At 43.5% G+C, this 21,187-nt stretch overlaps 1 protein-coding gene across 3 annotated transcripts in view; it reads left to right on the top strand.

Annotated features, from left to right (window-relative positions):
* Window positions 1-373: 373 nt before the first annotated feature.
* Window positions 374-21,187, top strand: part of NEK8 (NIMA related kinase 8) — a 98,294-nt gene continuing 77,480 nt past the window's right edge. For 2 of the 3 annotated variants that reach the window (XM_083172363.1, XM_083172362.1), the window contains exons 1-3: window positions 374-476; window positions 10,838-11,043; window positions 15,784-16,016. In XM_083172363.1, the coding sequence (XP_083028489.1) occupies window positions 430-476; window positions 10,838-11,043; window positions 15,784-16,016 (486 nt within the window). In that variant the 5' untranslated portion in view covers window positions 374-429. The other variant, XM_083172364.1, reaches the window with a different exon arrangement.

Below are 21,187 nucleotides of genomic sequence, written 5' to 3'. Positions count from 1 at the left end.
CCTTGAAGCTAGACATGGAGTCTCTGTGATTAGCATATATGCAACCGTAGTACACACATTATACCACTCCTTTTATTTGGCGTGCCGCATACAGTTATCCGCACATTAGTATTCATGGACAACGAAACAGTGTAACTTATAAATGCTGCGTGGGATGACTTGTTCTTATTTATATTTTACATATATATTTTCTAGTGCTAACGAATTGGTCAGTGATGTGCTGTTGTAGCACAATATACAAGGGATATTAGAAATCAGGCTGTAAAATCATCAGGCTCCGCCGCTCCAGTCAACTAGCGCCGCAGACATCCATATAATATAGCAGTACAATCGCATGCTTCTGTTAATTTGTCCCCCACCAGCTGCCGTAGGGCTTCCCGGAAGTGTTACCATGGGGACAGTGGGACGTTTGTGCCAAGGGGCTGCAAAATGGAGAAATACCAGAAAATCCGGGTGGTCGGCAGAGGGGCTTTTGGGTGAGAATACTTGTGTGCAGTTCAGGCATTATGGACGCTTAGTGCTGGATAACACGTCTAATACTGTAATAGAGCAGCACCACTCCACTAGTAACCCAGTTATTACAAGTTCACAAAGACACTAATTAGAACACTATCACTACACACTGGACCTCCTCGGTAAGCATAATTAAACTTCTTTAGAACACCATGGGTGAGATTTAATAGGATGAGAGATTCAGAAAGTGAGAGATTTGGGAAGAAATCTCCAGTTTTTTTAAAGTGGCAATCATTTACACTGCTAAACCAGTTTGATTTTGAAGTGTAAATGATTGCCGCTTTAAAAAAAACTGGAGATTTCTTCCCAAATCTCTCACTTTCTGAATCTCTCATGAATCTTGTTTAGAACATAAAAACGTAGAATACATGGGACCCCTCTGGGTCAGCATAGCTAAACTGATCCAGAACACTACTACTACTGCAGGTATGGGTCATTAGGTCGGCACATGATACAGGTTGACATGGCTAAGGTTGGAAGGTCGACACAAAGCCTTAGGTTGACAAGTAGATAGGCAAGTCAAAAGGTTGACATAAGTTTCACTGTTTTTTTTGTCACGAATGTTGACATAGTCGACACGGACACCATCATAGTGTACCATGTTCCCTCGCATAGCTCGCGGGGTTAGCCATGCTTCCGGCACGGTGCCTCGCTGCGCTCGGAAAACTATTCTGTTCTCCCTTCACATCCTAGTGAATGGTAGGGCATGAAATACCGCCCGTCGGCTAAAAAAAAATGTGTAAAACTCATATTGATCTAATGCCTATGTCAACCTTCCAACCTTGTCGACCTTAGTCATTTTGACCTATTTCATGTGTCGAAATAAGCCATGTCGACCTTATGACCATATACCACTACTACTGCAGCGACGAATATCTACATGGACATCTATTGGGAATAGTAACCGGCAGTGCTCATTTTAATCTTCTGAAGCAGTTTAGTTTCACAAAATGATGGGACTCATGTGCAGAACTTGAACCAGAACTACTAGGCCCAGCTAGTCTGCCATATTCCAGTGATGGCTAACCTTGACGCTCCAGCTGTTGTTGAACTACACATCCCTGCATGCCCTGCTACAGTTTTGCTATTTAGCCATGCTGAAACTGTTGCAGGGCATGCTGGGATGTGTAGTTCAACATCAGCTGGAATGTCAAGGTTAGCCATCACTGACATATACTCACTAGGGTTTATTTATGTAGGGAGACCTGTAACCTCAAACCAAATGGCTAATATGATATTTTATTGTATTGCATTAAACTTTGTTGTTTTCAAAGATAATAACAGCTGCAATATGGCCCTTATTCTGATCGGTGTGTACTTTCCCGAATTCCTACGGTGCTGTCCGCACGCAACGCTGTGCGGTGGCGTGCGGACATCGTCCGTAGAAACGCCCACGGGTCCTCCGCATTCGGACGGACTCACTCTTTAAGAACAGGGCGTGTGTACGGACGACATACAAACCTTGCGTGTGCGGTGGACACGCACAGATTCTGCACGGTCTTACCGCGTTAGAACGGACGGGAAGCTGGCCGTACGCACCGATGCGGAGTATTTACGCTCAATACAACACTTTTGTACTGAGTACACACAGCGATCACATGACCCACTTAGGCAATTAGGCAACCGCATTAAAAAGGGATTGTTATCTATTTCAATCAATTAAATCCTAATCTATACTGAACCACATTCCTAGTACATTCATTACATACATTAACCCTTACAGCATGTGACCCTAACATACATCTATATACACTATTTTCATTTTTAGAATATAAAATATTTGAAACAAGTTACACATATACTTTCCCATTTTAAATAAACACACAGACAACTTCGAACTGTAATAAACAATTTATTAACATAATTTTTTTTTTTTTAACCTTCGAATTAACCACCAATTAAAAGTCCCCCTCAACGATCTTGTCTAGCTGGCTCATCTGTGGATCAAATCAAAATCGAAAAATTATTAATGATATTCAGGCATACATTTAACATAGTCATACCTAAATTTTAAACATGCACCGTGACAGGTGTGTGTGTGTGTATATATATATATATATATATATATATATATATATATATATATATATATATATATATATATATATATATATATATATATATGTGTATATGTAGAGGTGTAGGCCTGGCACTCCTCCAGCAGTACAGGTAACCCAGGTGCCTTCAGGAACAGAAGTACAGGATAGTGAAGAAACAACAGCGGCACTCTGGGGATTTTTAGAAAAAATATATTTTCAGCAAAAAAAGCTTCCAACGTTTCGGGGTATGTTATACGTGCAATAATAAGTTATTATTGCACGTATAACCTTGACAAAGGGGTGTCACATACCCCGAAACGTTGGAAGCTTTTTTTGCTCCTGTGTATTGATGCCCTGAGGACGGGGTGACTCCCGAAAGCGCTTGGCGCTAGAATACACTTTTTATCTTTCATTCATGACTGTTTGACTGCGTGATTATTTCCTTTGGAGTGCCGCCCCTCCCCCACTGGACTCTGCATGACTTGTTTGGGAAGGCACCCACCTGCTGATTCATCCACCTGAGTGCCGGCATATTGCTGTGTATATATATATATATATATATATATATATATATATATATGTGTGTATATGTAGACACATATATAACTATATATGACACATACAGCTATACATACATGCATACATACTACATGGAAAGTTGTTTTTTTCCCCTCTACCCTTTACTCGGTAGAACACCTCACAGTCATAGTGCTCCTTCTCAATCCAAACACACCCATGACTAAGCTCTGAGAAGCATGTCACGCGCTGCACCAATCCCAAATCTGCCAAAAATGTTCAGTGTCTGTTATATGATGGAGCATGGCAGGGGAGTTAGTCAACTCTCAGGAATGCTCAGTACATTTGTGCAATCAAGCATGGCTTGCCTGCTGATGGTCTGCTCCAGAAATCATTGTCATAATGCCAGTTAGGGGAAGCTGCAGCACTAACCCACTCCCATGCTCAAAATCATTACTAAGACAAAAGCAACACACAATTATGTTGCCAAACATACATGCAGACCGCAGGGGGTGGTTAGCTACAGGAGGGCCCAGGGGCACTGACCACTTGTTACTCCAGTCTAAGCCACGCCTGTCCATACTCCATTTATGCCATACTTAATCTAGTTTAGAAAGATCAATCACCAGTAAACTCTACTCACCTATATGAGGCTACAGATTGTATGCTTGCGGCAGGGACATGTAACCCTTAAATGAGCAAGTCATCCCTTTCTTCCAGGATACAGATTAACTACACAGGTTCAGTGGCACTTAAAATCGACATGAAAGCCATCCTCACAACCTGTGTCATTAATATGTGTCCAGGATGAAAGGGATGGTTTGGCCACCCTATCTAACCCCAAAGTGTGTCTGTTGCTATCCCGTTTGTTTTATCACTTTATAGTATTGAAAAAATCAATTGAATCACCAGTGCTACATAGCAAATAGTAGATGCCAAAAGGATAAATTAATCCTTATGTATACATACCAATTCCGGCCGCCTGGACGACCTCACAGGCCTCCACCTCCTCCTCAGGGGCCTCCACTTGTGCCACCTCGTTCTCTGGTTGGACGACCTCCTCCTCGGGTGGCAGCGCCTCCACAGCCCACCCCTCCTCCGTCTCCACTTCTTCGGGCACCTCCTCCGGCCTCCCTTCCTGAGGAAGCTCCTCCTGGCCCACCTCTGCCTCCTCCCGGGCCTGTCTTGCTCGATCACGTGCTGTGTATGGGAAAATTCAAAAAAGTGCCAATTAGTGGTAATTACTATTAAGCCTTATCAAGCTATAAATGCAAAGGTTATAAGTACAGATAATTGTACAGGCAAACAGCTCCTTAGTGACCTTTACAAAACACAGCCTGTAACATGGCAGGTATGCTGTGACATTTGGCCAATTGTAAGCATCACAAGCATTAATCCTCCCCAATAACATATTGTATGACCATTACAGGGTGTCAAACAGGAAGTAGCACACATATAGTGTATGCCATGTTTAACTCATGATCAGGCTGGTGACCTTAGTGGCTTAAATAATGTCAGTTAAGCAACCATGTACAAATGGACATTTCATGTAGAAACACTCACATCTAGCAATACTGCCCCTGATTTGCTGGAGCAAATCCGGCTGCCGACGCCTCAGGTCAGACCACCGCCGCTCCAGCTGAGCGATAGTCCGCCGCACCTGTGTGCGGGCGAATATGTGCCGGCGGGCCACCGCATACGCATTCCGCTTCTGGCGGTTGGTTATGAATGGGCCCGCCCGCCCCAGCCTGGTCTCCATAACGGAGACCAGGGTCCTGAGCTCCGCAGCGGAAAAGGGTGCTGCTCTTCCATATGCCGCCATCTTAGCAATGGCACAAATCAAGCAATCATGTGCTGTCATTGGTTGATCAGAGTGATATTTGGTATTAACTTTATTGTTCATTTTTACACTAACAGCGTGTATGCCCCCAAACAGACGGCTAACCCATTGCATCGCACACCCATCCTAAACAGACAGTGTAAAATAAGATGGGAACCCATTATATATAATCTATAACAATCACCAAACATGGGTATAAGCAACAGGTGCAATAGTCTGCATCACTAGCCACTTACACCTAACTCAACAAGGTACTAAACAGCTATTTTATAGTGAAAGCTATGCAGCAGAAACATAGCAAATAGTGCCAGACCTTTGCCCAATATTAGGCCATGGTGCCATGTGTACACTTACCTTCTACTGGGCCACACTAGAAATGTGGAATGAAAAGTAGCTAGCATCAAGGCTGAATTTGGAGACCTTTCACATGTGATTTGGATGCTAGCACTGATTACTTGTGCCTAAGTGGTGGACTGGATTTACATATGGAATGTGTATTGTCATTTCTACTACATACCAAACAAGTGCACAGTACAGATGTACATTCACATATACATTTCATGTCTGACCTCAGTTTTATTGGTGATTGGTGTACTAATCGGCATTTACATACTAAATCAGACTTACTCAGTCTGCCTGTTTTTTTTTAAATTTGTGGCCGTAGCAGGGGGCGTGGCCTATGCGCCGCACGGTTGACGCTGCCGTACGGAACGCGGCCGTACGGAACGCGGCCGTACGGAACGCAGGGTGCCGCTGATGTACGCCAATTACAGAAATAGTATATAAAGGTGTGTTTGCCAAATGCAATGTGCTTGCACACATGTCTGCATCTGAGGAAGAGCAGGAGTTGCAGGCCCTATTTGCTCAGATGGACTCCAGCACCACCTATGTCCCCATCAACCCTGAACAGCCATTGGGGGAAGAGCAGCCAGATGGGCCATCAACATCACGCCAATCGGCAGCTGGCCCATCCTCAGCATCAGCAGAATCATTGGGAACACAGCAGGTGGCTTCCCAACAGAGTAGCCTGGCCAGCACTTCAAGTACAGCAACCGGTGGCCGTGGCAGTGGCGGTGCCAGTGGCAGTGGCGGTGCCAGTGGTCGTGGCCGTGGCCGCAATCGGGCAACAGAGGAACCAACCACCAGAAACATGGCATATGAACCGCAGGAGCTTGCCATCCTGGTGACTCGGGCACGGGATTTGATCGAGTGCCCACCAGAAAAGTTGACACACACAAGGAGATGGAAGATCTGGGAGGACATAACGGCGGAGATTAATACGGTGGCTCCACAAGTTCGTGAGGCGGAGCACGTTAAGAAGAGGCAAGTTCATGTGTGTTACATTTGAGCAGTACAAGTCCAGTAATGTTTACATTAGATATTAGATGGAGTTGGTCAATGGGCGGTGACGTTGCTAGAAGCCACAGACATGTTTGCCATGTCATTGAATTGATAGTTATTGTAGGGTGAGTGTGATTGTATCTTCTAAGGGTTGTTTTTCAAAAATAATATAATGTAAGTTTGGTGTCAGGAGGCACATGTTGTATTATGTTTCAGATTGCAATGGGTGTTACAGCAAACATGAGGAGTGACATGTATTAATATGTACACTTTGATTGCAGGTGGCACGACTTCAAAGGGAACCTCAAAAAGAAATTGACCCAGCGGTGGGAACACAGCCACACCTCTGGGGCTGGCCCCATGCCTTCAAAGCTGCAGCTCACCCCCCTGGAACAGATGGCAGAGTGCTGCGTTGCAGTGGAGGAGGTCCGGGGGGTGAGCACCATGGACAGCGAGTCCCCAGCGGAAGTCATGGCTTCTTTGCTTGAAGGTATTTATTTGCCAGGCCATAAGTAGATGTTTTGAATTTTGCATGGAATGTGTGGTAATTGGAATTTTCTCTTTCAACAGCATCCCCACCGCTTGGTCAACAATCTCTTGAGGAGGTTGTGGAGTCTGTGCCACCTGGCCCCAGTAGCAGGCCCGTGCAGCAGCAGCCGGCAATGTCCGCGGCTGAATTGGCCACGTGGGGGCATGTGCTTGAAAATATTGTGCAGCAGGGAGAGTCGGCATCAGAGCGGGTGTGCGTAGGGCCGAGGAGGTGTTGCAGGGTTTGACCACCAGCCAGCAGAGTATTGCTGCGAGCCTGCAGGCTATGAGTGGCAGCCAGCAATCGATTGCTGCGAGCCTGCAGGCTATGAGTGCCAGCCAGCAATCTATTGCTGCTAGCCTGCAGGTGCTGGCTGATCAAGCCCTGCGGCAAAATGAACTCCTCCGCCATAATGATCTTATGGTGGAGCTAGTTGCCACCAATAGGGTCCTAATGTCACCCGTTTCTGGTGCATTACCACCATCAGCACTCCCTGCTGCCAGAGGGGGAAGACGATCCACCCCCTCCCCAGCATGTGCTCGACCTGACCCACCATCTGACCGTGGCCGTTGGCGATGAGCTGCTGCACGTGGCAAGGAGCCTGCCAGGGCCAAACGTGCCCGCAAATGAACTTGTGTCCACATCCACCCTTATGTCTTCCCAAATCTTCCATTGAGCTGTGTGTGTCAGCATCCTGTGTCCAATTCCGTGCCGAGGGTCACCACATTTGCCCTCGGTTCAAATGTCATGTTTGGTTCCCCTGTTGCCCTGTTTCGGGTAGCATTACTGTGTGCTGTACTTGAAGTGTTGGTGCTATGCTTTTGTTGTGAAGCCACCTGATGTGTTCCTAATGATTCTGCTGTGGCTATGTATGTCTATAATACATGTATTTATTATATATTATTTACTTTTAGTCCTGCTATGGTACCATTTATTTTGTGACGGTTTCGAAATTATTTTCAAAGTTCATTGAATAAATGTTATTTTTGTCCCCCAAATGTGTGGTTTAATTGATACATGTAGAAGTGACATGTGTATTTGTATTATTAATATGAAGTTGTGTTCATTATTTGCAGTGTAAAAGCGTGTGAAAAGTGCAGCATATATGTGTGTGTTTAGTAATGGTCCATTTAAGCTGCAATGGTTCCAATTGAAGCAGTGACAAGCGTGTAATTAACAAGTAATGAGTAAAGTAGGTGATTGTATTGTATTCAGCTGACATTGGTTGAGGTGCGTCCGTCCTGATTAGGCGTTCCGATTGCCTAGCGCATGACCGAGTGGTGTCCGCCAAGCAATACTTGCTTATGGACACCGCACATTTCTTGCCTTTTTGTTCGCGTGCATTCGGCGTGCTATCCGAATGCACGCCTACCAAAATAAGTGCACTCCCCCGTGTCCGCCCATGTTTCCGCCCAGTTTAGCCCACTTTGAAACTACACCCCTGTGTCATTCCGAATGACGCCCATAACAAGCCCATATTTCCCGAGTGATTGCGGTGCACATTTCTGTACGGTATTACTGAGAACAAGTACGGAGACCTTGCGTGGCACATGCGCATGGCGTTCCCCACGCATGCGCAGACGGCTAAAAAACGATATCCGAAAGAATACTGAAAAGTACGCACCGATCAGAATAAGGGCCTATGTCTGCACACACATCCATAGAAAATATCCTTGGAGTCCCCACAGTGGGCAGACCTCTTGGTTATTTTATCAATTGAAAATTGTTATGTCGACTTTTTGTCAATGTCGACCTAGTACACGTTGACCTTTTGTCAGTGTCAACCTAATACATGGCGAAGTTTTGGTGTCGGTCTATTGGTTCTCTATCTAGACATTGGGGTAGTTCCTATTAGGTGCGGATGAATCGCACTCATGAATCATCACAGCACCAGGTGCACTTTACAGCAGACTGAATTTGCTTAAAAGGGCTTGCACCTACATAGGGGTGTGAGCAATTTTAAGCGAATTGAGCCCAGCAAAGGGTGTGAGATAGGCTTAATTCGGGTGCCGTTTTCAGCAGTAGAACTGCTTCATCCGGTAATTTGATGTTTAGTGTGAAAGGGGCATTATTGGAGTTAGAATGGGACACGATAGTGGGGGTATCCGGTGGATAGATCGACAACAATTAGTTTGACCATTACTGGTTGACAGGAAATAGGTTGACATATTCTAGGTTGACATTGACAAAATGTCTACACAATCAAAATGTTGCCAGGTTAGTGGTTGATTTATGAAGGTTGACAATGTCATAATTATTTTTTAATCCCACTTGTTCTTACTTCACAATCCGAGTGGGCATCAAGTTAGATTACACTTTTATGGTGTCCATGCCGGAATATTTTGACATAGACTCCCAAAAAGTGAAAAAACTAATGTCAACCTTTTCCTGTCTAAACCATTTCCATGTTGGCATTTTGCGTGTCAACCTTTGGTCAAGGTCGAACCTAGTACATTTCCACCTTTTTCATGTGTCCACCTATTGACTGTCGACCTAATACTGCATAGCCGTTAGTGGGTGCTCAACGGATGTTCTATTCTATTTCTGAAGTTGTGCGGAGATAGAACATTATTCATTCTTTGGTGTCACCTGTTTATCAGGAATACCTTGTGAAAGGCATTATTACACAACATGGAAAGTGCAATAGCCAATCGCAGGTGCTCAATTATTGTGACCAGCATTGTCTGGCCAGAATTTTCTATGGTAACAAACAAGTGTCACTTTCTGAAATCACATCCACATTCGATGCAGGAGGTACCAGATGCATAGCCAGAAGTTCAATGCAGTTTTTTTGGCTTTCATGAGACATGTATGTAGAAGACCCATCAGAGTGTTCCTGTGAACACTAAGGTATTAGTCATAGCACCTCTCCTGGGCTCACGATTTGCTAAATGGACCCAACTGGCAACATGTGACGTGGTTCAAGGAGTCACAGTGCCAGTTCTTTTAGGCTGGTGGTAGGGTTTGGGTGTGGCACAGCCCCCTTGAGGTCATGGTTTTCAATGCAACATGCAGGCTGATGTTGCTTTCATAATGCTGTGTGGTGTGCATGGGTTGGGTCCACGGCCCTCCTGAACATGTACATCATTGACCAGTAACCGCTATAGTGCAGCACTGAATGACCATATGCAGCCGTTCAGGGACTTCATGTACCCCCGCAACAGTGGAATATTGCAGCAGGAAAATTCACTGTATCATTGGTCCCATTCTTTGTAAACTCTGGAGAGTTTAGACCAGGGGTGGGGAACCTTTTTTGTGCCAAGGGCCGTTTGTATGGGGAAAAAATACTTCGGGGGCCATATGTAAAAATTTCCCTTACAAATTGTCCTGCTGCAGCCGTCCCACGCTCCGGCGGCTGCTGCTGAATAGGACTTACAGTCTCCGGCTGCTGTTGATTAATAGGAATCTCGCGAGAACTACCGACCTATTGCAAGAATTCCCCTGTACTTGACTCACGGCAAAGCCGCTGGGCGGGTGGGAGGGCCACTCAGACCGGCTACGGCCTGAGGTTCCCCACCCCTGGTTTAGACGAATGGTGTTGCCACCATGTACATAACATAAACTCATTCAAGAATTTAGGTCCAATCACACCCACAATTCTATATCTAGAAATATGAGGGAGCTGTGGAATGCTATTCAGACAGCATGGGTCAGCATCTCTCCAGATGTCTTCCGTCCACTTGTGGAATTGATGCCAGGTCAAGTTGCAGCACTTCAGGGTCCAACATGATACTACGCACCTACCCCATTACTTTAACCACTTCAGTGTGCCAGAGAGCCACAACCTAAACCCAGTCTATGAATTAAGCTTATGCTCACAATACCACACAACAAAGCTGGCATTTGTGTTCCATCTAATGTATCAATTCACCAATTATTCTGGTATAACTATAGATAATATTTAGTGAGCTTACTGAAATTTGCAAAAATATTTAAAAATTTATTGAAAATACCATATGATATGAATCTGGCAGAAAGATTGGACAGTATTTTCCAAGGTTTTTAATAGGCTATGAATGTTTGCATCCATTCCAATATATCATTTGTGCTTGTCTACAGGATTGTGCATTTGTGTCTGCGAAAAGCTGACCAGAAGTTGGTGATTATTAAGCAAATACCTGTGGAGCAGATGACCAAAGATGAGCGCCTCGCAGCACAGAACGAATGTCAAGTGCTAAAACTATTGAGTCATCCAAATATTATTGAATACTATGAGAATTTTCTGGAAGACAAGGCCCTTATGATTGCCATGGAGTATGCCCCAGGTAAGTGCCACAAGTTTTATATGTAAAATGGGCTTGGTTCATGAGTGTAAGTAAACCATTGGCAATCTCATGTTGCGCTGTAGGTAGGACAGATATATCATGTGCGTAGAGATTTAGATTTTGTTTGTTATATTTTATGTTTGCAGGGTAAGTAGTGTCTGCTTCTGCATGTAGCCCACACATGTTCGACAGCTTTATTTTACAGTGCAATTTAGATTTAAATTAGGACACAACCTGCCAAAATTTGAATATATTTATTTACAGTTTCTTAAATAGCGCAGCAGATTCCGTTGCGCTTTACAATTGGAGACAGTGATACAACAAACTGGGTAACAACAGACAGACTTGGGGGTTAGAGGGCCCTGCTGCACGCTTACAATCTATATATAATTGCCCAGTTGCCTAATTTTTGCTTTACTTACAAACATGATTCTGACCTAATGTGTATAAGGCTCCATGCAAACGTAATTCACCCAAGCCTTTGGGGGGTATTTAACCGGAAGTCACGACTTTTGGGCTAGCCCGACAGCCATGACCCGGTCCCGTTCTCGGCCGGCTCGACGTCAGCTCGGCAGGCGCCGAAAAGGGAGGCATGGCCGCGAGATGTGGCCAGAAATGGTCAAGCTGCGGCCGGGAGCTCGAGAATTCCCAGCCGTTCTCGGCAGAACGTGCCCGACGGCTTGTAAAGCCAGGCACGTTCTGCCGAGATCCCTGTTTAATGCTGTTGGGGAAGACAGCATTGAATAGGGCCCCGCCACTATTTCCCCCATCGGGAATAGCGGCTGGAGATTGAATACCCCCCTTTATCTGTCTGTGTTTACCTGTAAAAACTTATCAACAGTGTGACAAACTACAAAAATAAATATAAGCTTTGTTTAACTTATAGGTGTCCATATACTCCACCACTTTTTTAAAGTTAATTGTAAGAATGCAATAAGCAGAGTGCATTTTCATCCTCCAAAATCTTGCACTTGCTTTTAATGTTCCCAATGATTGAAAAGTTTTGTCCATACACTTGTACTCATCTTAGTGGCACCACCACTGATCCTGTAGTACCACACTATCAACAAGATATAAGTTTGACAACTGGGGGGGGGGGGGGTCAATTGTTATTGCCCAAGCAGCCAGAAGATGGCACCAAATTGAGCTATTGTTGCCCCATTGCCAACTTATGCATTTCAGCTGGCAAATCACCCCCCGCCCTCAGGTGTCCTGAACTAAATTAAGCAAAAAGTGACCCGTTTGAGTGTTAAAACAGGATTTTCGCCTCATGCCCATTAGTTTAGTCAGGTTTAGCTGCTTTATGTGGCTCATCCCAACCCTAAGAGTGTGATCACATCAATTGAATATCGCCTTGGGGATGAAAAACAGTTGAACTCCCTCCAATAAATGTCTAAAGCTCCGTACACAGAGCAGTATGATTGTTGGCAATATATTGCTCAGCAATCTTATTGCTCAGTGTCTCCTTTTCACCAGAGATGGTCGCTGATGAAAAGGAGAAACCGCCGGGGGAAGCCCCAGGGGAACAGCGCTGTTCACCGGGAAGCCGCTGGTCGCAGGAACATGTTCCTGCGATCAGTGACCATTGCAGGGCTGGTCGTGGGAGCATACTCCTGGGGACAGTTGTCCTGTATGCAGAGGGCATGGTCGCTCTCTTGCTAGAATCGCACCGTGTGTACGGGGCTTTAGATTGATGAGGTCATGTGCTGTGTATTATGGCTGCTCAGGATAAATAATGTATGTTATGGTGCTGGGTGAAGCTCAGTGGGACATAAATTGAGCATCACTACATAACATATAAAGGAGTAGTCACAGTGCTAGACCTTTGTATGGTTTGTGGGTGATGTTGCTTAAATTATGGTAATGTTTTTTGTTGAGCTAATAAGAGGAAAAAACAAAGATTTATATATTTGTTGTAGCAAAATCATTGAAAGTTTGCAAAATGTGTTATTTGCTATTCTTGTGTTTGGTGAAGGGGGAAGTAAGGGAAGAGAAAGAGAGAGAGAGAGACAGGGACTATGACTATGTGGACTATGATTTACTGGGGCCACAATACATTGGTATCCTTACATAAATTGCATTCAGCATTCTAGGGAGAATGTTATTAGTCACCACAGTGTTGAAACGGAATGAGACTTTGCAATCTCCAAAATGCAAAGTTCAAAGTCTTCTGTGGGCACAGTTTGAACACACAGGACTGGCAGAGCATAATGCCGGAATGGGTCTACCTGTACAGACTCAGTGAGCTGCTCTGAACTGCTGAAGTTTTGGCACAAATTTTAATGTAGAATATTGAATTGAATGAACCTGTAGCACCTTTTTCAACATGAACATTTTCATTGCAAATCCAAATAGCTTGGATTCAACTTAAATCTCATTAATTATCGGTACAGTAAGAATGCAGGTATATAAAGTAACATATGGTAAGGGCACACTTTACCATACCCAATGGGAATCCACGTGGATAGTTAAGCATGAAAAAGTGCCGCCCCCATTCCCCCCCCCAAAAAAAGGAAAAAAGTTGTGAAAGGCTCATGTTGACATTTTTATGTGTCGACCATTGACATGTCAACCTTTTGTTAGTGATGACCTGGTGCATGTCGACTGTTTGGTATTGACCTAGAATTTTTCTGTGAGCCATCCCAATACCACAAAAATGCTTCTGTGCAAATGTTGATATAAATGTGTTTATGTGCAGTATAACTCCATTAGGTGAATCATGCCATAAAGACACATAGGTAACCTCATTATTGCTGAGGAATGCTATGTGAAACCTTCCTGTACAAAGTGCATTACATAATCTCAGACAAAGCCACCAATAACATCTTGTTTTATTTTTACTTTTCCTCCCATTATTTATGTATCGTCCTTGTGGGTCACACCTAGACAGAACCTCACCGGTTCCTCATTCCTATTTGTGTCGCATTTTTGCTTTTATTATGATGTGATTAAAAAAGACCGCAACCAACTGCTTAAGTAAATCCAGGTCAGCAACCAGTATGAGTCAGTTTGTTGACATAAGGAAGGTCATTGTTTGGGAAGATAGATTCCATAATAATTACAGGAATGTGGCTTCATCTTGTCCTTTAAGCTGGGTACACATATATACAATCGTCGGGCCGTTCTTCCAATCTGGGGGCAAACGGTCGTTCGATTGTATAGGTGTGTACGCTGTCCCAATTGCTGCTGTGCGACCGATAAACAGCCAAAAACGCTCTTGGCCGTCCACGGTCGGTCGGTCGAAGGTTCTTTGCTGCTTAATATTTCATCCGACAGGACGGCTCCATATCGGAACAAAAGTGAAGTGTGTACGCACCTTCGATCGATATGCTTGACAGTTTGACAAAGCACGGTGGTATGCTGCATTATGAGAGACCCTGTAACCCTTTGCCTGCTGTTTTAACTAATGTGTGTTTAATGTCTCACTGCTCAACACTTTAGACGCATCACTTTAAGACATTAATCAATGTTGAAGTTTTAATAGTGTTTTATGGTGCCCTGAAAAGAGCTTCCAGCCCACTCTATTAAAACTTCAACATTGATTAATGTCTTAAAGTGATGCGTCTAAAGTGTTGAGCAGTGAGGCATTAAACAGACATTAGTTAAAACAGCAGGCAAAGGGTTACAGGGTCTCTCATATACTTCTTCTTGCGATTGTTTGGACGGGAGTACATCGGACGTCGCAAGTAAAATTGTACATATGTGTACGCGCAGAACGGTCGTATGTTTTGGACGGCCGAACGTGTATTCGGTCGATCGAACGGTCGCAAGAAAAAGGAAATTGTACATATGTGTACCCAGCTTCAGACAGCTCTGTGTATATGAAGTTCTAGCCACATTTGTTTCCCTGTTTTAGTACAAAGGGCTGCTTTTAATGATCAATTGCGTTTACGCCAGCCACCGCAATTGTCATGATTATTATTGGCACTTGCTAGGTGCAAGAGATCGGTCAGAAACAGGTTTTCCTTCTCTGTACACCCTATTCAGAATACCACAGAGCAATAGATACATGCCTATGACACACAAAATAGGGTTTCGTCCGAAATGTCCAACTTCATGGAAATACATATATGGCCAAATTATATCTGATTCAAAATAGGACCGTGCAAAAATGTGTAAATCAACATCTGCACATGCGCTGTATGCAAAACTGCCCAAATTAGATCCAGGCCCTACGTATCCAGCTGCACTAACAAAACATGTTTCTATTTTATATTTAATATTTTTTGCTGTTCAGACTTTCAGAGCATATGTCTATGTCATACAGCGCAGCGGCAATAGAAAACCACTGTAAAGCTGGCTCCGCACAATGCGCGGTCAGACTCAGCCAATGGCTATATATGGTAGACATAAAAAAAGGAAATGCGTTGTCCAGTTTGGGCACACCTCGTTGTTAAGGACCATGCCCACAGCGACATGGAAGCCTAAAGGGATATACACACGGGGAGATTTGCTGAGATTTTTAAGCGCTCAGTAAGATCGCTTGGCACACAGTGATGTATCAGCGATGTGTGCTGAGCGATCTGTCTCTGGTGAGAACACTGTCCCTGACCGCTGATTACCTATATTTATCCAGTATGCAGGATATTAATCACAGGGTGATAGCGGCATGCAGGGACCAGCGTATGCACAGTGCGTATGCACAGCCGTTCGATAATCTCTTATTAGCGGTCCATGCTGAATTATCTTTTATCACCATTTCCAATAGAAATCTTACAAACAATTATTTTTGCTTTGTAGGTGGCACATTGGCTGAGTACATCCAGAAACGCTGTAATTCACTTCTAGATGAGGATACCATACTGCACTTCTTTGTCCAAATCCTCCTTGCCCTCCATCATGTGCACAACAAGCTCATCCTTCACCGGGACTTGAAAACCCAGAACATCCTGCTGGACAAACACCAGATGATCGTCAAGATTGGGGACTTTGGTATTTCAAAAATTCTCAGTAGTAAGAGCAAGGCCTACACAGTGAGTAACCCAAAGCAGTCCAATCGATTTACAAATCCTTTCATTGAAAGTTTTGCAATATATACTGTAAAAGAGCTATACATGTACAAATCACATATACTGTACATACATATAGCACTGTTTAATTAATACTAAAAAATATTCAACCTGGTAGTTGTGGATGTCGGTTATAGGACTTGCAGGTATTTTTGCATTAAGGCCCTTATTTTAATCACCACGTTCTCCTGTGTGTTCGCGATGGTGAGTATCTGTGCATGCGCATATACCGTTATACGCATGTGCAGAGCAGGAGCGGCGAACCCCGCCCATTGAAACACCCAGCGTTTAGTAGTTTCCTGATGACGCGGGTGCAGGGATGGGCAGTTGATGTCAGCTGCCTGCCCACTTCCCGCACAGGGCGCTCGCAGATGTAAGACCCCAGAACGGTGTCTTACATCTGCGAGCACTGTAGAAATCATTCGACAATCAGCGACCAACGAATGAATTCCTCCCCGCATGCAAGCCGAGAATGGATGTTTATGCTAAACATCCATTTGCATGTGTGAGGGGGCATTAAAATGACACACAAAGCTGTGAATTTTGCAGCTCTGCGTGTCAACCAGAACAACCTCCTAAATACTTTTATTTTTACACATGACTGAGTTTGTATTCAAATTCTGGTTTAACAAAAGTAAAAAAAAAAACACAGTACAGCTTGTTGGAGCACTGTGCACTCAATTTTGGGCAAATGTGCCTTTTGGCTACCGTGTGACAAAGGTTCACATAATGCCTTCGGGAAGTGTAAATATTAGTGGTGTACATCTGGAGACTAGATCTGGACCATGATTGTGGGCAGAAGGACATGTAATTGGGCAGGAGCTATGGTCTCCCCACTGTATCCCCCTCCTTATTGCAATGCCTTGTAGCTTTTCACTATGCAGAAAACAATGACGGCATCATCACTTGGCACATTGTGTTAGTAGTTGCATATAGAGATCAAGAAGTATCACTAACTTGTTATGCAATGTTCTTGTTGAGACTTGGCAAACCTGTAAGCTCATTAATCATCAATAATACATAATTGGCATATTATTTTTAACGACATCATTTACATAAAAATATTACATAAATATACCTATATTTTATTATGTACATTTGTTCTTTTACCTCTGAGATATTAGCCATTATTGAAATCTTATTTTAAAGTATGTAAACAGGAAAGATCTTAAGGCCCCCATACACTATGCGATTCTGGCCCGAATTCATCCAATTCCGACGGATTGGGCCGAGAAATCGGCGAGATCCTGTGCGCATTGGATCGGAGTTGGAGGTCTGATCTGCTGCCTGTCCTACCTCTGACTCAGCCCCCCTCCCGGCGCAGGGGAACGGGATTGCATGCGATACATCATATGCAGAAGGACTACGTATGGATCGGATGGTCATACACTTCTGCAACTTCCTGCAGTAGTGTATGGCCACCTTTACTTCCTGGGATTGTATCTACAGCAGAACATTTGTGAATGTTGCAGAAATGTTGACTATAAGTCTAGTTGGACTCTAATAACACTACCTTGCATTTCTTATTGTTATTGATATGTTGGTACTGTACATCTCATGCTTTTCGCAGGACATATTGCAAGTCAGTGGAAGCCAAGTAGTGGACAGTTCTGTCATTTTCATAGAACAATGTAATACTCACTGGTCTGAGGAGGTATTAAATAAGGCACTGCCCGTTATGATGTTCTTTGCAAGGCTGTCTGGGTTGTCCCTCATTGTATTACTTAAATGTTCACATTATTTTTTTTGGTACTTATGTAGTTTCACCGCGGCAGGGTTAGGGGTTCGGTAGCGCGTGCGTCTCCTGCACAAAGGGGGGTGCAGTGCGCAAGTGCGTCTCATGCACAATAAAGGATGCATTTGCCAGTGCTCCATGTTACATACTGGCAAATGCCTCCATTTCAAACCCCCAATATCCACGCCAGCCCGAAGCTTGGCTCTGCACAAGTAACATCTGCCCCCCTGCAGTGCATATGGTTTTGTCCATCTAAGAAGGATTTTGTCAGAAAAAGTGAACTAGAATAAGGCCCTATGTGTGTACAGAATCAGCAGTAGTGATCTACTATTTAAAAAAATATATATATATTTTTTTTTTGCTTAGCACACTTCGCTATGTGTGTATGGGCAATGAAAACTCCTGGAAGTTCAAGGGAAGTCGCCTACCCTAAATCGCTTAGCAAAAAGGCTAGCACAAATCTCAATGTGTCTATGCCCCTTAAGAAACAAAAAGCTAGTAAACAAATGTATTATGAATCCATTGGGCACAAGGCCTTAAGAAAGCGAGCTAGAGAGGACTCTGCTGTAAGTAGCTTATCATTTTGAAAGTAGTGCAGAACATAAATAATGTAAAGTCCCGCTCCATCCAAAAGTAAGATATTTTGGTTTAATTAGGTGACCTAAATAAAATACAGCATAATATAGAAAGTATTTCTAACTGGCATTTTGTGGAAAGTGATATTAATCTGATCTCTGACTTATCTGATGGTCAATGCAGGAGTTTTTTTTTCTCAGTCCTCGCCCCTCTACTGTGAGCTGTGATCTTTGACAGCCTGGTAAATATATGACAGATCCAATTTATTTATTATTTACAGTTTCTTATATAGCGCAGCATATTGCATACCTCCCAACAGTCCCGATTTTAGCGGGACAGTCCCGATTATTAGGGCCTGTCCCGCTGTCTCACCCGCGGGCGGCAGTGTCCTGCGGTGAGGGGGGCTGTTGGGAGTCCCCCCTGTTGGCTGCTAAGCAGCGGGGAATAAACGCTGTGCACATGCGCACAGCGTCTATTCCCGCAGCCAGGGGGCTGGGGGCATGGCTAGAGGCTCCCAGAGCCTTTGGGTCATGCCCCTATAGCGTCAAAATGGGGGCGTGGCCCCCAAAATTAGATCACGCCCTAAATTGAACCATCTAATGAAGCATAAATGGACATAGCAGATTTATTTGAACTCTGAAATAAACCTATACCATATGGCAAATATATTTTATTATTTATTTATTTTTCTTATTATGAATGTAAAGCTGGATAGGTGAGGTCCAAATTTCACCTTCTACTGATTGTTCGGTGACTTTTATTGGTCATTTTCCCCATAACAGAGAATCCTTATTGCTGTAATATGTAGCAATAAAGGTTCTCAAATTTCGAGAGCTGGCCACAATTTATAATTATGCCCCTAAATGAGTGTCAAAGTGAATGGTTGAGGAGGGTTAGTGCTCTCTTGGCTCAGCCTAGTGTGTGACATGCATAGATCGGTCTGCCCAGTGGCTAAATGTGTCTCATATGTTGGCAATTCGGAAGTAAGACAGCAGTACATATTCCTTCTTTGTTGGTAACTTAATCTCTTTAGCAAAATAGCATTCTTTTTTTTTACAACATAGTTTCTGCATATTTTAGGTGTGATTTGACTCTTCTCTCACATTTCTAGAATTTCTTATGGTTTCATCCATACAGACGAAACAAAATCTAAGGAGTGCCCATAGAAAAAGGAGACTTTTGCTGTAGCGGTGTTGTATTTAATCGCAGTGGGTGTTTGCCGATAGATGGCGTGGCTCTTCCCATGTGTCGTGAATGGTTCGCCTCAGTATCTTCATTTCTGGAAAATTGTTCTGCTCAGTCGGATGCATGATGGATATATATGGGCAGCACAGATGGTGTAATGGTTAGCATTACTGCCTCACAGCACTGAGGTCATGGGAGTTTGTATATTCTCCCCATACTTGTGTGGGTTTCCTCCGGGTGCTCCAGTTTCCTCCCACAATCCAAAAAATATACTGGTACTGGCTTCCAATAAAATGGACCCTAGAATTAATGTGTATGTTTGTATATGGTAGGGTAGGGAATATAGATTGTAAGCTCCACTGGGGCAGGAACTGATGTGAATGTTCAAATATTCTCTGTAAAGCGCTGCAGAAGACGTATGCGCTATATGTACGCAAAACTGTTAATAAGTAATAAATATAACTTATTTACTCTCAGAGCTTGGTATGCACCATTGACGTGTATAATGGCGGCATAACTGAGGGGAGCTGCAGATCTCTCCTGCCTAGGACCCGCTTAGTGAACCAAATTAGGAATGGGGATGAATATTTGATCTTTCATAGAGAACATCTTCACGAGTGATTTATGATGATTTTCTGATCACTTTTCTGCACTAACCAGTTTGATCCTTTGACCAAAACAAATGGCAATGCTGGCAGCTAGCTTTTCTACCTCGTCCGCTTTGTCTTTTCTGCCTCTCCCTTTCTTTACCTGCACATTTGTGACCACCATGACTCCCAAACTGCATGTACAAAACTAATATTGATGCTGGTATTTTTTTTACTGATTTCTCTGTGTAGTAAATGAAGAGATGCCAATCTTGTGTCAATCCAAAGATTCATATTCGGCCGTGGATTTGCTGTCCCTAAAACACGTGTCCTTTTATATACAGTGTTCCCCCAATATTTTGTTACACAACTAGAAGGTACCATATTAATAACAATATACATTTCTTCCACTGATTTATGATTTCTTCTCAGCTTACAAATTGAACACCTGAGTATTCCCATGGATATCTTCTGTTACTTATTCTTTAATCCAGACAGTACATATTCCAGTTGCCATCTTGTATGAGCGACTCAGATATATGCAGGCAATAGGAATATCTACTGTTCTGTTTTTCAGATGCCATTTCACATTTTGAATGTTGGTGCACAAAAAAACACATGACCAAGATAATATTTTAAAGGCAAGATAGGTAATATCAGCAAAAACTGCCCGCCATTGCTTACGTTTACTTCCTGTCTTACTCCTCGAATGCTGATGATGACTTCCACGTCACAGAGGCTGGGTGTAAGGAGCTAGCTTTGTATATATTTACCTTCCTAGTGTTCTTATTCAGAGGTTCTCTGTGTACTTTGACCCTTAAGTCAGTGAGCATGTAGAAGATGTCATAAATACTTCACACAAATACTACAGTGCTGAGAATCTCTGATCTGCGGTCATGATGTCATAAATGCAAATCTTTGCGGGCTACTTAGTAATCTGGTAGAAACAAAGGATAACTTTTCTGACAATGAAATGTCATATTTGCTATAAGAGTATTTTATACTGCTTTCACACTGCCTAAATGTTTTAAAAACCGGTATTTTGAAACGGT

This window comes from Crinia signifera, chromosome 2 (assembly GCF_055691185.1).
Source record: "Crinia signifera chromosome 2, ASM5569118v1, whole genome shotgun sequence".
NCBI classification, from domain to species: Eukaryota; Metazoa; Chordata; class Amphibia; order Anura; family Myobatrachidae; genus Crinia; species Crinia signifera.
This window is presented reverse-complemented; position numbering and strand designations above follow the sequence as displayed.